General features: G+C 42.3%; 1 protein-coding gene across 2 annotated transcripts in view; it reads left to right on the top strand.

Annotated features, from left to right (window-relative positions):
* ARID2 (AT-rich interaction domain 2) overlaps positions 1–12805 on the top strand; it is a 71271-nt gene that overhangs the window by 54823 nt on the left and 3643 nt on the right. For both annotated transcript variants that reach the window (XM_075274313.1, XM_075274314.1), the window contains 3 exons: positions 7483–7628; positions 7784–7922; positions 11979–12064. In XM_075274313.1, the coding sequence (XP_075130414.1) occupies positions 7483–7628; positions 7784–7922; positions 11979–12064 (371 nt within the window). The remainder of the gene's footprint in view (positions 1–7482; positions 7629–7783; positions 7923–11978; positions 12065–12805) is intronic.

Below are 12805 nucleotides of genomic sequence, written 5' to 3' on the forward strand. Positions count from 1 at the left end.
ATTCCGCTCCAAATTTCACCTGAAGCTGGCCTCCATTGATTTCAACAGCTTCAAATTCCTGAATTTCTTAGCTGTTTTTTATTTATTTATTTTTTAGAGGATTCAGTTTTTGTTTTTTTCCTCTGCCTTCCATTCATTTCACCGGGATTTGCATGGCAGAATGTGTCCAAAAATAGGACATGACAGTTTTGTTTTGTTTTTGTTCAGTTTTTCTGCTAGAGGGAAAATAAGTGTGCATTCATACAGAGTTTTGTGTGGCGCTGATTTTGCAACAATAACTCGAGTAAAGAATCAGGGCTGAAAAACTGCCTCACATTGACTTCAATGGGTTCCATTTTCCGCGCGGTACAGATTGAACTCAATGGGAGTCTGTTTTTTCAGCGCTGATTCTTTACTCGGGTTATTGTGGCAAAATCAGCGCCACAAAACTGTGGAAGGCACCCTTAATCTGAACTCGAAGTGAATGGGAGAGTTGGGAGGTGTGTTAGGAGTTGGATTTCAACTGCAAAAATGTCAGTGTGCAAAAGTAGCAAACCATACAAAACTCTGATTTACTGTTTAGTATTGCTGTAATCGCATCTACCTGTAAAGTAAATGCTATTTCTACTTCACAGTGAACCCCATATGCCTTTATGACTGCATTCAGATTAGTGTTTAAATAAATACTTAAAATACTGGAAAAACAACCTGTATCATGAAGGCAAAATCTGACTGAAGTGGTAAGGGGTTAATGGTGGCAAATGAATTGCTTTGTTCATCTTTCATTTTCTTCTTGTTAGCTTGTATCTATTGGCATTAATGACAGTAGACAGAAATGTAGGTTTATCATATGACCGCGGCAGAGGATGTACTAAGGTCGCTATTGCCTCTTATGTGAATCATTCTAGATTATCTAACACTTGTAGGGAAGCATAGAAAAGCTAGCAATGCAATTTGAACACATTTTTTTGTAAGCACATAAAGCTCTATTCACACTGAATCTCCACCACATAGATTTGGTGTCTTATAGACCCCACTTGCAATCATTTTGATGGGAAAATACAACAGCATACAACTTTATTTCCCATTAGATATAATAGAAGAAAAACTCCATACACAAGTGAGAACAAATCCTTAAATGTCCTGTGTGAATAACAGAAGGCAGAAGCGATAAAACTGTAAATGCTGCTGATGGGTATATATTTCTGTAGGCACTACTGGGTAACAATGGGTTACACGTGTGGCTAATTCTAGGGGAAATTCATACGGAATATTTTGGCGTGGATTCTGACGTGGAATCCATTGAATTCAATGAGAGGCTTTATTTCCGTGCGGATTCTGACGCAAGTTTCGCGTCAGAATCAGCACATGGTAACTGTGTGAATGCCCCCTAAGGCTTCATGCACACAACCATAGCTTACCAGAATTTTATCTTCAATTTTGAGTAATATACAGGTCCATTCTTTTCTCTTGGCCATAAACATATCTGTAGGCTTTAGTTCTCTGTCTGGTCTATAGAAAGAAGCTGCATAATAAGGAAAATGTCCTAAACCTGTGTGTCTTTGTGGTCCTTTGTGTATGTATCATGGATACTACTGATCTCTGTGTAATCTGTTCTAACTGGCTGGTATATGGCACACGGTGATGTGTTCAGGGCACATGGTACTTGGAGTGCTACTGTATGGCCATTTCACACAACTCTGGTAATGGGATATTCTTTACGTCCTTATTTCAGCTGTTTATTCTGTTTCCCCTATGGCTCTGACAACCCAAACGAAGTTCATATTGGGTCGTGTCACTAGAACCACAGTCCTGATATATGGTGCTCTCATGTAATCTGCCTAACCTTGTTGTAAGAGCGAGGGGGATTTCCTAACTCATCTCTGAGCTGTGTTCACTTTCCACATTCTATTGTACAAATCCATCTGTTGGTTTAACCAACACCAGTAAAAGTATCTCACCCAAATGTTCTCCAGTTGAAAGATTTGGCAGTCTGGAATTTTATGAAATTTAGTTGTGGTATGCTGTTTACCATGTACAACATGCTGAATCCAGCAAATGCTCCCTGCCTAAGCTCTTGATGTAGAGCACTATATGTAAAAGGGGTCCTGTGACTGCCTCAACCTCATCTTTGTAAAGTACCCCTTGTTCCAGGTTGGTCAAGTTGGCCAAGGGGCCTTTTTGGAAATCTAGCACTACCATCTGGAACCCCTCTCCTTAAAGGGATTCTACCATTAAAAAACTTTTTTTTCTAGGTAACACGTCGGAATAGCCTTTAGAAAGGCTATTCGTCTCCTACCTTTGGAAGTGATCTCCACCGCGCCTTTCGTTCGTAATACCGGTTTGTACTGGTATGCTAATTAGTTATCTCGCAGCGATGGGGGCGGGCCCCAGCGCAGGAGATCCGATGGGGGTGTCCCCATTGCTGCTCGAAAACAGACTCCAGCGCCGCCTCTGTCTTCTTCTGCATCCGCCCCTTCCTTCTTCAGCTTGACGTCGGACGCCTGCGCAGTACGCTTTGTTCGGCGAAGTTCACCGAACATACTGGGTATGCCTGCAGCCATAGTGCCGACACCACAATTTTGTGCATGCGCAGTACGTTCGGCGAACTTCGCCGAACAAAGCGTACTGCGCAGGCGTCCGACGTCAAGCCGAAGAAGGAAGGGGCGGATGCAGAAGAGATTTAAATTAAATTGAATTGACCCTTTGTGGAGACTGAAATTTATGAGGGTTTAGAACTTTCTGTAGAGCAGTTATGTTAATAGATTAGTTGTGCCATTCTTTACCAATGTGGTCTTTTCACATCTATCTCTCTATATCATAAAAATGAATTTCTGTCTGTCTGTTCTCTATTGCAAACCAAACGACTGTACCGATCCTCACCAAATTTGGTACAGAGATAATTCAGGTATCCGAAAAGGTTTAAGACGAGACTCCAACTCGCTCTGACGTACCGTTGCCGAGATGCAGCATTCCAAACACAATGCGCCCCCTTCCCCCTTAGCCAATACAAACCTGCAAGTCTTTCAATCATATTCCAGTATAGATAAATGCTGCTGCACACCATTTAGCGTGAAAAAGTGAACAATTTATTGAAACATAAATGCCATGAATAAGCTTGTAAAGCATATAGTAAGCACTCGATCATTGTGGTAAACCTATAACGTTTCGGTCGCTACAGACCTTCCGCAGATAAGATCTAGAGAATGGCAGAGTGCGCTTTGGAGTCATGACTGCCGTAGGATTAGATAGGATTAGATATGCGCCTCTTCACACAATACCACATGGGAGGATTAGATACGTGCGTCTGCACACAGTAAAACACGACTGAAGATTAGATATGCACGTCTGCACAAAGTTCCATACGCTGAAGGATTTGATGCGTGTGTCTGCACAAAGTACCACACTTTGGAGGATTAGATACATGCCTCTGAACACTGTACCACATGCCAGAGAATTAGATACGTGTCTCAGCAAACAGTACCACACGGGGGGGGGGGATTGGATACGCACGTCTGCACACAGTACCACACGCAAGAGGATTAGATACGCGCATCTGCACACAGTTCTACACGCCAGAGGATCAGATATACGCGTCTGCACACAGTACCACATGCTGTAGGATTAGATACGCACATCTACACACAATACCACACTGGGGATTAGATATGTGCATCTGCACACAGTACTATATGACCGAGGAGTAGTTATGTGCGTCTGCACACAATTCCACACGCTGAAGGATTAGATACGTGTGTCTGCACAAAGTACCACATCACACAATACCACACAGGGGAGGATTAGATACGCACATCTGCACACAGTTCAACATGCCGGAGGATTAGATTCACATGTCTTCACAGAGTACCATAACCAGAGGATTAGATACGCACGTCTACACACAGTACCACACGGGGGAGGATTAGATACGCACATCTGCACACAGTACCACACGCCGGAGGATTGGGTATGCGCATCTGCACACATTTCCACATGCCAGAGGATTAGATACGCATGTCTGCACACATTACCACACGCAGGGGGATTGGATACATGCGTCTTCAGACAGTTCCACATGCTAGAGGATTAGGTACATGCGTTTACACACAGTACTACATGGGAGAGGATTAGATACGGGCCTCTGCACACAGTACCACAAGTCGTAGGATTATATACGTGCCTCAGCACACAGTACCATACGCTGGAGGATTAGATAGACGGCTCTGCACAGAGTACCACATATTAGAGTTTTACTCCAGCTTTCCATAGCAATCCAGCCATTTTTCTTCACTTCTGTATGTCAGCTTTAAAGAAGCGGGGCACTGTGGATGACACGGTTACACAAGATCACATACACACAGCTTTACTCCAGGTCTCCATAACAACTGATCACAGGTTTTTCGCTGATATCCAAAATGAGATACACTTAATCCCGTGTGAATCCCGGGTCCTCCTGCTAGTTTATTATATAATATATCAGAAGATTTTTTGAGTGGGCTGGAACTGTAACCCTTTCTCACTGCTGGGATTTCTCAATTTTAGTTTTTGACTCCGCGCCTTCCCAAACATATAACTTTATTTTTCTGTTCACAGAACCATGAGGGCTTAAAGAGAACCTTTCATCAGATTGGGCACAGTCAGTTCTATATACTGCTGGAAAGCTGACAGTGCGCTGAATTCAGCGCACTGTCGGCTTTCCCGATCTGTGCCCTGGGTAAAGCGCCATCGGTCCTGGTACCGTAGCGCTTTACAGTCAGAAGGGCGTTTCTGACAGTTAGCCAGGGACACCCTTCTGCCCAGCAGCGCCTATCGCGCTGTAGAGTGTGAGCGGTGCAGCGCGATAGGCGACGCTGGGCAGAAAGGCGTCCCTGGCTAACTGTCAGAAACGCCCTTCTGACTGTAAAGCACTACGGTACGGGGACCAATAGCGCTTTACCCGGACACAGATCGGGAAAGCCCACAGTACGCTGAATTCAGCGCACTGTCAGCTTTCCAGCAGTATATAGAACTGACTGTGCCCCGGACCATGAAAGGTCCACTTTAAAAGGGGTTGTCTAGGATAAACTAAGAATTAACCCCTACACTAAACCCCCTTCCCGCTGCCTAAGTTCTAATTTACTTCAATTTAGAAAAAAAATAATCTATAATTACCCATATCATGTGAACGCCCCAGGGACACTTTCTGAAAATCCGGTGACATTCCGTTTCACCGCTTCTGAAACAGAACTTCGCCATTACTCTTCTCCACCCCCCCACCCCCCATCCACCATCAATAATTACCAAGCCCTCCTGTGTTCGTGAACAGCTCCCCTCCCCTGTCTGCTAGTAGTGGGCGGAATTGATTAGCTAGGGAGACAGTGGGAGGGGGCTAGTAATGGGTGGAGAGATCGATCGCTAGGCTGAGTTGTGGGAGTGGCTAGTAATGGGTGGGATCATTGGCTAGTGAGATGGGGAGGGCAGGATGGGCTAGTAATTGGTGGCATCGCTAGGCTAGGGAGTGTAATGGAGTGAGAGAGGCTGGGGGGGGCTGAGTGAGAGGGAACTAATAAACAAATAAATGCAGAGGATTGTAGCAGCAACCAAGAGACACGCATAAATCACTCCAAACACTGCTAAAGTTGTATGGGTGTACTTATTAACCCATTACTAGCACTAACACCTTTAAAAAAAAAAATAAATAAAAAATCTGCCCAGAAAACCCTTTTAGGCTGAAGCCCCACATTGTGGAAACGCAGCTTTTAATGTTGCAGATTTTTTTTGCATTTTTTTAAGCCAAACCTAGGAGTGGCTAAAAAAGGAATGGGAAATTTATAGGAAACTCCTATACATTTACCCTCTGCTCAATTCACTCCTGACTTTGGCTAAAAAAAAAACACAACAAAATCTGCAACAACAAAAAAAGCTGCGTTTCTGCAACTTGGGGCCTCGGCCTTAATGTTTGTGGAACAAATTGTGCTTTTTATTGGTACCATTTATTTTTCCATATGATTTACTGGGAAAAAAAATCAGAATGGGGTGGAATTGGAGAAAAACTGTGCTACTTTCTTACATGTCACCTAGAGATGAGCGAGTACTGTTGGGATCAGCCGATCCGAACAGCACGCTCCATAGAAATGAATGGATGCACCTGGTACTTCCGCTTTGACGGCGGCCGGCCGCTTAACCCCCCGCGTGCCGGCTACGTCCATTCATTTCTATGCAAGCGTGCTGTTTGGATCGGCTGATCCGAACAGTACTCGCTCATCTCTAATGTCACCTGTATTCTGAGAGTTGGTACGATTCTGGGTATACATAATGTATATAGCTTTAATTACATTTTAAGCCCTTTAAAAAAATATGTACCGGAATCTAATGTGTTTCACAGTAATTTAATTTTTTTTATTTTTTTTTTACTATTATATGTGTTCTAGGATAAGGAGGGTAATTTAGAATTTTTAATTCCCTATGTTTGTTTTGATAGACAGATCTAAAATATTCAGTCTCTACTCCAAATAACTGCCACTAACTACAGACCATGTGTGACAAAGTAGAAGATTGTTATTCAAGCATTGTGGTCTGTGCTGTTTTATCAGTTTTATTTGACTATTCTGAAGTGATATACTAGTCAAGTCACTGTTCAGCATAGAATAGATGCTGGGTGATTGGGGGAAGGATTTGTATTAAAATAAATAAATTGCCCTCAAACAGGATATCACTGCTGACCTCTTTACAAACAGACCAGTCAGCCAAGTGCGGTTTGTGAAGAGGTCACCTCTGAGGTCTAAGGGCTCGTTCACACGGGGGCGGTGGGGGTGGATTTTGACACAGAGTGATGTGGGAGCCGCGTCACTCTCGGGTCAAAACCCGCCTGCCACAGCCATCGCGGTCATGGCTTTCCCCTCCGTAGCCGGCTCAAATGAATGAGCCAACAGCGGAGGGTGCTGCCGCTTCTGCCTGAAGAAAGGTCATGTCACTTCTTTTTTTTCTGCTAGCAGAAAAAAAAAAATGCAATCTACATAGACCACTATTGCAAAGGGGCGGATTTTGAAGCGAAGTCCGCTGTCAAAATCCGTCCCTTTGTTCACGTATGAACTAGCCCTAAGATTAGATTGCACTTAACAAAGCCCAAGTTTTTAGTTAGTCGTTTTTATATAGTAATATTTTTGCTGTAAATTTGTAGTTTTTAATGTTTTCAAGTTGATAAAAATGTTTTGCTGTTTTGTATAGCAAAGAGGTGTAAGGGTGCTTTCACACAGTTACGCTCCGTGCTTTTTATCCATTTTACACGTGCAAAATTACACGTGCAAAATGTAGTTAGCCATTGAATTCAATGGCTTCTCTTTTTAACGCGTGTATTTTTACACGTGTAAAATGTAGCAAAATGCGACTCCGTGTGAAGGCACCCTTATCGTTGCCATACTTTTTTTTTTTTCCAGAAAAAAAAGCACTTGATACATTTTATAAATATGACACCTGACACTAGTGTTAATATTCGTTAACTAATATATTTTTTCCGATCTTCAGACTACACCAGTAACTGCATTACCAGCATTACAAGTTCAAGGCCACCTAGTTGGTTCTCAGCCCTCAGCTACAACAACAGGACACCCTGCAGAACAAGTGAAGAAACCAGGACAAAACTTCATGTGCCTGTGGCAGTCATGCAAAAGGTTAGTGGTTTGTGAGTTAGATAAGCGTTCAGCGATTTGCTCCCTGGGTGGATCCTGTGGCCGATGTGTAAATCTAGTGAAATAAACTTGAGCAATTAAATTTCATTATATTTCATGTTTTATAAATGTTTTTTTTTTTTTTTAAATTTTTTAAGGTGGTTTGAAACTCCATCCCAAGTGTTCTATCATGCTGCAACAGAGCATGGTGGTAAAGACGTGTATCCTGGGCAGTGCCTGTGGGAAGGCTGTGAACCCTTTCAGAGACAGAGGTTTTCTTTTATTACTCACTTACAGGTAAGTTGGTGTTTGGTAAGGCTAAGATGTTTGAAGTGCTAAGTTAGAAAGTCTTCTTTAAAGAGGTCTTATGTAATCATCGTGTAATGGAAAGTTCTACAGTTTTCTAATGTAGTTTGTTTTTATTGCTCATCGGTTTCAACATTTGGATTTGTCATTGAATGGAAACCAGTTCAATGGCAAAAAAAAATAAAAAATCATTTAAAAAAAACAAACAAACAAACAACTTTTCTTTACCATAATGAAACCATAGAATTAAAATATATATTTTTCTAGTTGCTGTTTATTTTGGTATATAGTATACATGATTATTTTTTTTATTATTTTTTCACCTGTACCTGAAATTGCTTAAGCAGCAGCCTGCGTTACTGAAGAAAATAACACTCTACTATGACATTTGGCATAAACCAAATTATACTGCAATTGGCTAGACATTGCAGTTGCTTTTCCCTTGTGATCACCTGGACTAATAGAGAAAACGTCCCCTCTTTTGATGCTGGATTTACATGACAGAGTCCTATCTGGCCAGATTGTTATACAATTGAACTGACAACGCTGTTATTTTAGCACTAGGGTTGAGCGATTGAGTAAATTTCACGATCAAGATCGGGTTCCGATCCCGCCTAAAAAAGATCAGGAACAGAATGCCGATCCCAATCGCTCAACTTACCTGCACAGATCCGCTGCCGCTCCTCGTTCTTCTTGCTCCTTTTATCTCTCATTCACATGCTTTCAGAGCACCGTGTGCACCCCCGCCTCCCTAGACTAGTGATAGAGATACTGGGAGAAGGCGGGGCTTGTGGCTTAGGAGAGTTTAGGCGGGTACTGGAAAGGGAAACGTGAGTGATGCACACTCTCCTAAGCCACTTCAAGCCCCACCTACTCCCATCATCTCTAATACTAGCCTAGGGAGGTGGGGGCGCACACGAGGCTCTGAAGGCATGTGAATGAGAGAGGATGGGACCGAGAAGAATGGGGAGCGGCAGCGGATCTGTGCAGGTAAGCGGACACCAGGGGGGACTAAGTAGCCGGGGGATTTTTTTTTTATCACTACAGAGCGTGGAGTCCAAAAACTAAAGCAATTTGCAAATGCTGTGTAGCGAATAGGATCGTTTTTAAAATCGAATCTTCGATCATTAATAAAAAAATCCCATTGACTTGCATTAGGATCGGAATTGGGATCGGGTTCAGATGGAAAATGATCGGAAATTTGGATTTTAAAAACGATCCTGAAATTTCAAGATCGGCTCAACCCTATTTAACCCCTTCCCGACATTCGCCGTAATAGTACGGCGCTGCCGGGAAGGGCTTCCCGCAAACCGCCGTACTATTACTGCGGATGCATGGTGCGCACACAGAAACTGTGTGCGCACCATGCACAGCAGGTGTCAGCCGTAATACACGGCTGACAATGCCCCGTGACACCCGCCGGCACCTCCGGGGTTTCGCTTCAAAATGGTGCCGCGCCGGTTTCGGGGGGTGCCGGTGTTCGTAGGGGGCAGCCCGGGGTCTGATCAGTGACCCCGGGTCTGCCCCATCACTTACCCCGTCCTCGCACCTGGCTGATCCTGCCGTAAATGAAGCTGTCAGCCTGTGCGTCTACACAGGCTGACAGCTTCCTATACAATGCAATACACGTGTAACACGTGGATTGCAGTGTATATGTAGTGAAGCGGTGATCAGCCTATCACTGCTTCAATCCCCCATGGGGACAGAAAAAAAAAAGTTAAAAAAAGGAAAAATAAAAAAGTTTAAAATAAAATAGAAATAAATAAAACCCCAAAAATCCCATTTTCCCCATATAAAATGTTTTATTATGTAAAATAAAGAAAAATAGAAAAAAACATTACATATTTGGTATCGCTGCGTCCGTAATAACCTGAACAATGAAATTAAAACATTATTTAACCCGAACGGCTAACAGCGTAAAAAAAAACAACGTAGAAAACCGCACAAAATAATGATTATTCACCACCTTTCCCTTACAAAATGTTCAATAAAAAGTAATCAAATGGTCAGATGAAAACCAAAATGGTACCAATAAAAAGAAGAGGTCTTCCCGCAAAAAATAAGCCCTCAACCAGCTCTGTCTAGCGAAAAATAAAAATGTTATGCCTTTCAGAAGATGGCGATGCAAAAATAATGATTTTTTTCCCTAAATTGAATTTTATTCTGCACAAATAGCAACGCATTAAAAAATAATATAAATGAGGTATCGCCGTAACCGTACCGATCCGCAGAATAAAGGTAACATGTTACTTATGCTGCACGAGGGAAAAAATAAATGCTAAAAAGCAATGCCAGAATTGATGTTTCCTTTTACATCCCACCCAGAAAGAGTTAATAAAATGTAGTCAATAAGTTACAGGGCCCAAAATGGTGGCATTGAAAAGTACATCTAATACCGCAAACAACAAACCCTCATATGGCCACATTGCCAGAAAATAAAAATCTAGCTTGTACAATGTGAAGACAAAAACCCTAAAAATCGCCAAATCATTAGGACATAAGTGGCTGCGACTAGAAGGAAATGTGTAAGCAGTGCGAGTGTTTTCAGGGGACACCCCATATTTAGAGCTTATGAGGGATAATACACCTGCGCTGATCCCCCAGAATGCCCCTCTTCCCTGTCCGTGTCATAGGAGCTAGTGGGAAAATAAAATAGGATTTGGTGTGCCCTATTTACTCCGCACAGCTTACACATTCACTTCGGGGTTACTAATGCTCACTACATCACTTGATAAATTCTTTGAGGGGTGCGGTTTTCAAAATGGGGTCACTTTCTAGAGGTTTCCACTGTTTTGACACCTCAAGGGCTTTGTAAATGCGACATGGCTCCTGAAACTGATCGCAGCCAGATCTGCCCTCTAAAAGCTCTTTGGCGCGCCTTCCCACCTGCGTCTCGCTGTGCGTCCATATATTAGTTTACACCCACAAGTGGGGTACTATGGTAGTCGGGAGAACTTGCATAACAAATTGTGTGATGCGTTTTCTCCTTTAACCCCTTGTGAATGTGCAAATTCTAGGGCTAAACGAAAATATTAGTAAAATAAATTCAAATTTGAAAATTTCACCTCCATTTTGTATTAATTCCTGTTAAGCACTTATAGGGTTAAACTACTAGGTATATGTTGTTTTGGCTTATTTAAGGGGTGCAGTTTTGAAAATGGGGTGATTTATGGGGGGCTTTAATACAAGAGTCTTTCAAAACGCTTTCATAACTGGATTAGGCCCTTTAAAAAATGGGTTTTGGAAATTTCTTGAAAATTTTGAATACTGTTGTTTCACTTGTATATCTTATAATGTCCGTAAAAATTAAAAGGGCGCCTAAAGTTTGATGCCGACAAAGCAGAGATCTGGAACATGAGATTTATGATATAATTTTGGCGGTCTGACTATCTGTATGTAATGTACATCATTTCAAACTTTATAAAATGCATATTTTTCAAAATTTCCACCAAATTTCCAATTTTTTCATAATTAAATACAAAACATATCAACCAAAATTTACCACTAACATGAAGTACAATGTGTTACGAAAAAACAATCTTAAAATCACTTTGGTAAGTTAAAGCGTTCCAAAGTTATTGCCACATAAATTGACACATGTCAGTTTTGAAAAATCGAGCTTGGTCAGGAAGTCAAAAAGTGCCATCGGCGGGAAGGGGTTAACACAGTAGAGATCCAGCCATTTGGGAACTTAAGTGAAATCCCTGCATCATAGTGAGTTCTAATGCAGAGTTCAGTGCAGGGAGTTCAGCTCATATGTGGACCTTGTTTCCTGGATGGGACATGGCCATGTGTATACAGCTTTATTGTGCATTATGTAATAGTAGATAAGTGACTTCTTTTCCGGGAGCCTGGGTATCTCTAACCATTAAAGGGGTACTATGGGTGAACTATGTAAAGCAGAAAAATTATTTTATACATCTCATTGTATTTGCTGTTATCTTACAGCGTGTGTTGGTGTATAGATAAAACACTTCATCTGTTTTAATTGGTGATAGGTTATTTATAGTTTATTCAAATGGACTTATATTTTTCATATGTTTATAGGACAAACATTGCTCAAGAGAAGCTCTCCTTGCTGGATTGAAACAAGAAGAGCAGACCCAAGCTGGAAATCAAAAATCTTCCAATAAGTAAGAACAAAAGGAGCCTTAAACGGCCATACATATTGTGATAAGTAAATATGCTTGAGGTTTCTCCCGGTTTCTGACCCTTCATTCCGTGCAGTCCTTTGCATTGTGCATGGCATCAACTGATAAATCTTGAAAATATGACTCGGGTGTAAATGGCAAAGACTGGGCCCCATAGCAAATTTTTGACTACCCCTCTACATTTAAAAACCGTGTAATGTCCCATAGCGCCCCCTGCCCACAGTTTAATGTCCCATAGCATTCAGCAGAACCTACAATTTTTGGATTACACTGCCCACAAAATATTAGACTACTCTGGGGTCTGATCAGAGGCTCAGGGAAGGTGACAAACATAAAAAACAGTGGTACTTACCGCTTCTAGGCTCCGCTGTGACTCGTTGCTGGTTTCCGTCCTCGTCAGTAACGCCACAGATGTGGGTTACACTAGCATCATTATGCTTTGCAATGCTGGCCTGATCCATGTGACGTTACTACAGAGGCCTGAAGACAGCAGGTAGATCAGTGCGAGAGCCCTGGAGGAGAGGGGAGTAACACTGGTTTTTACGTTCGCTCACCTACCCTAGGCCTCCGATTATTATACCCCAGAGTATAATAATAGCAGTATTTGTTGGGGTTTGCCCAAAAAGTACTGTTGCTGCAGGCCCGTGGCTTTACTTGCTGATCCTGCTCACCGTTGCCTCCGCTTCCCCTTCTTGCCTTCCAGGGGGCCCCAGCTAAGTGAAA

The sequence above is a fragment of the Leptodactylus fuscus genome, chromosome 5, assembly GCF_031893055.1.
Source record: "Leptodactylus fuscus isolate aLepFus1 chromosome 5, aLepFus1.hap2, whole genome shotgun sequence".
NCBI classification, from domain to species: domain Eukaryota; kingdom Metazoa; phylum Chordata; class Amphibia; order Anura; family Leptodactylidae; genus Leptodactylus; species Leptodactylus fuscus.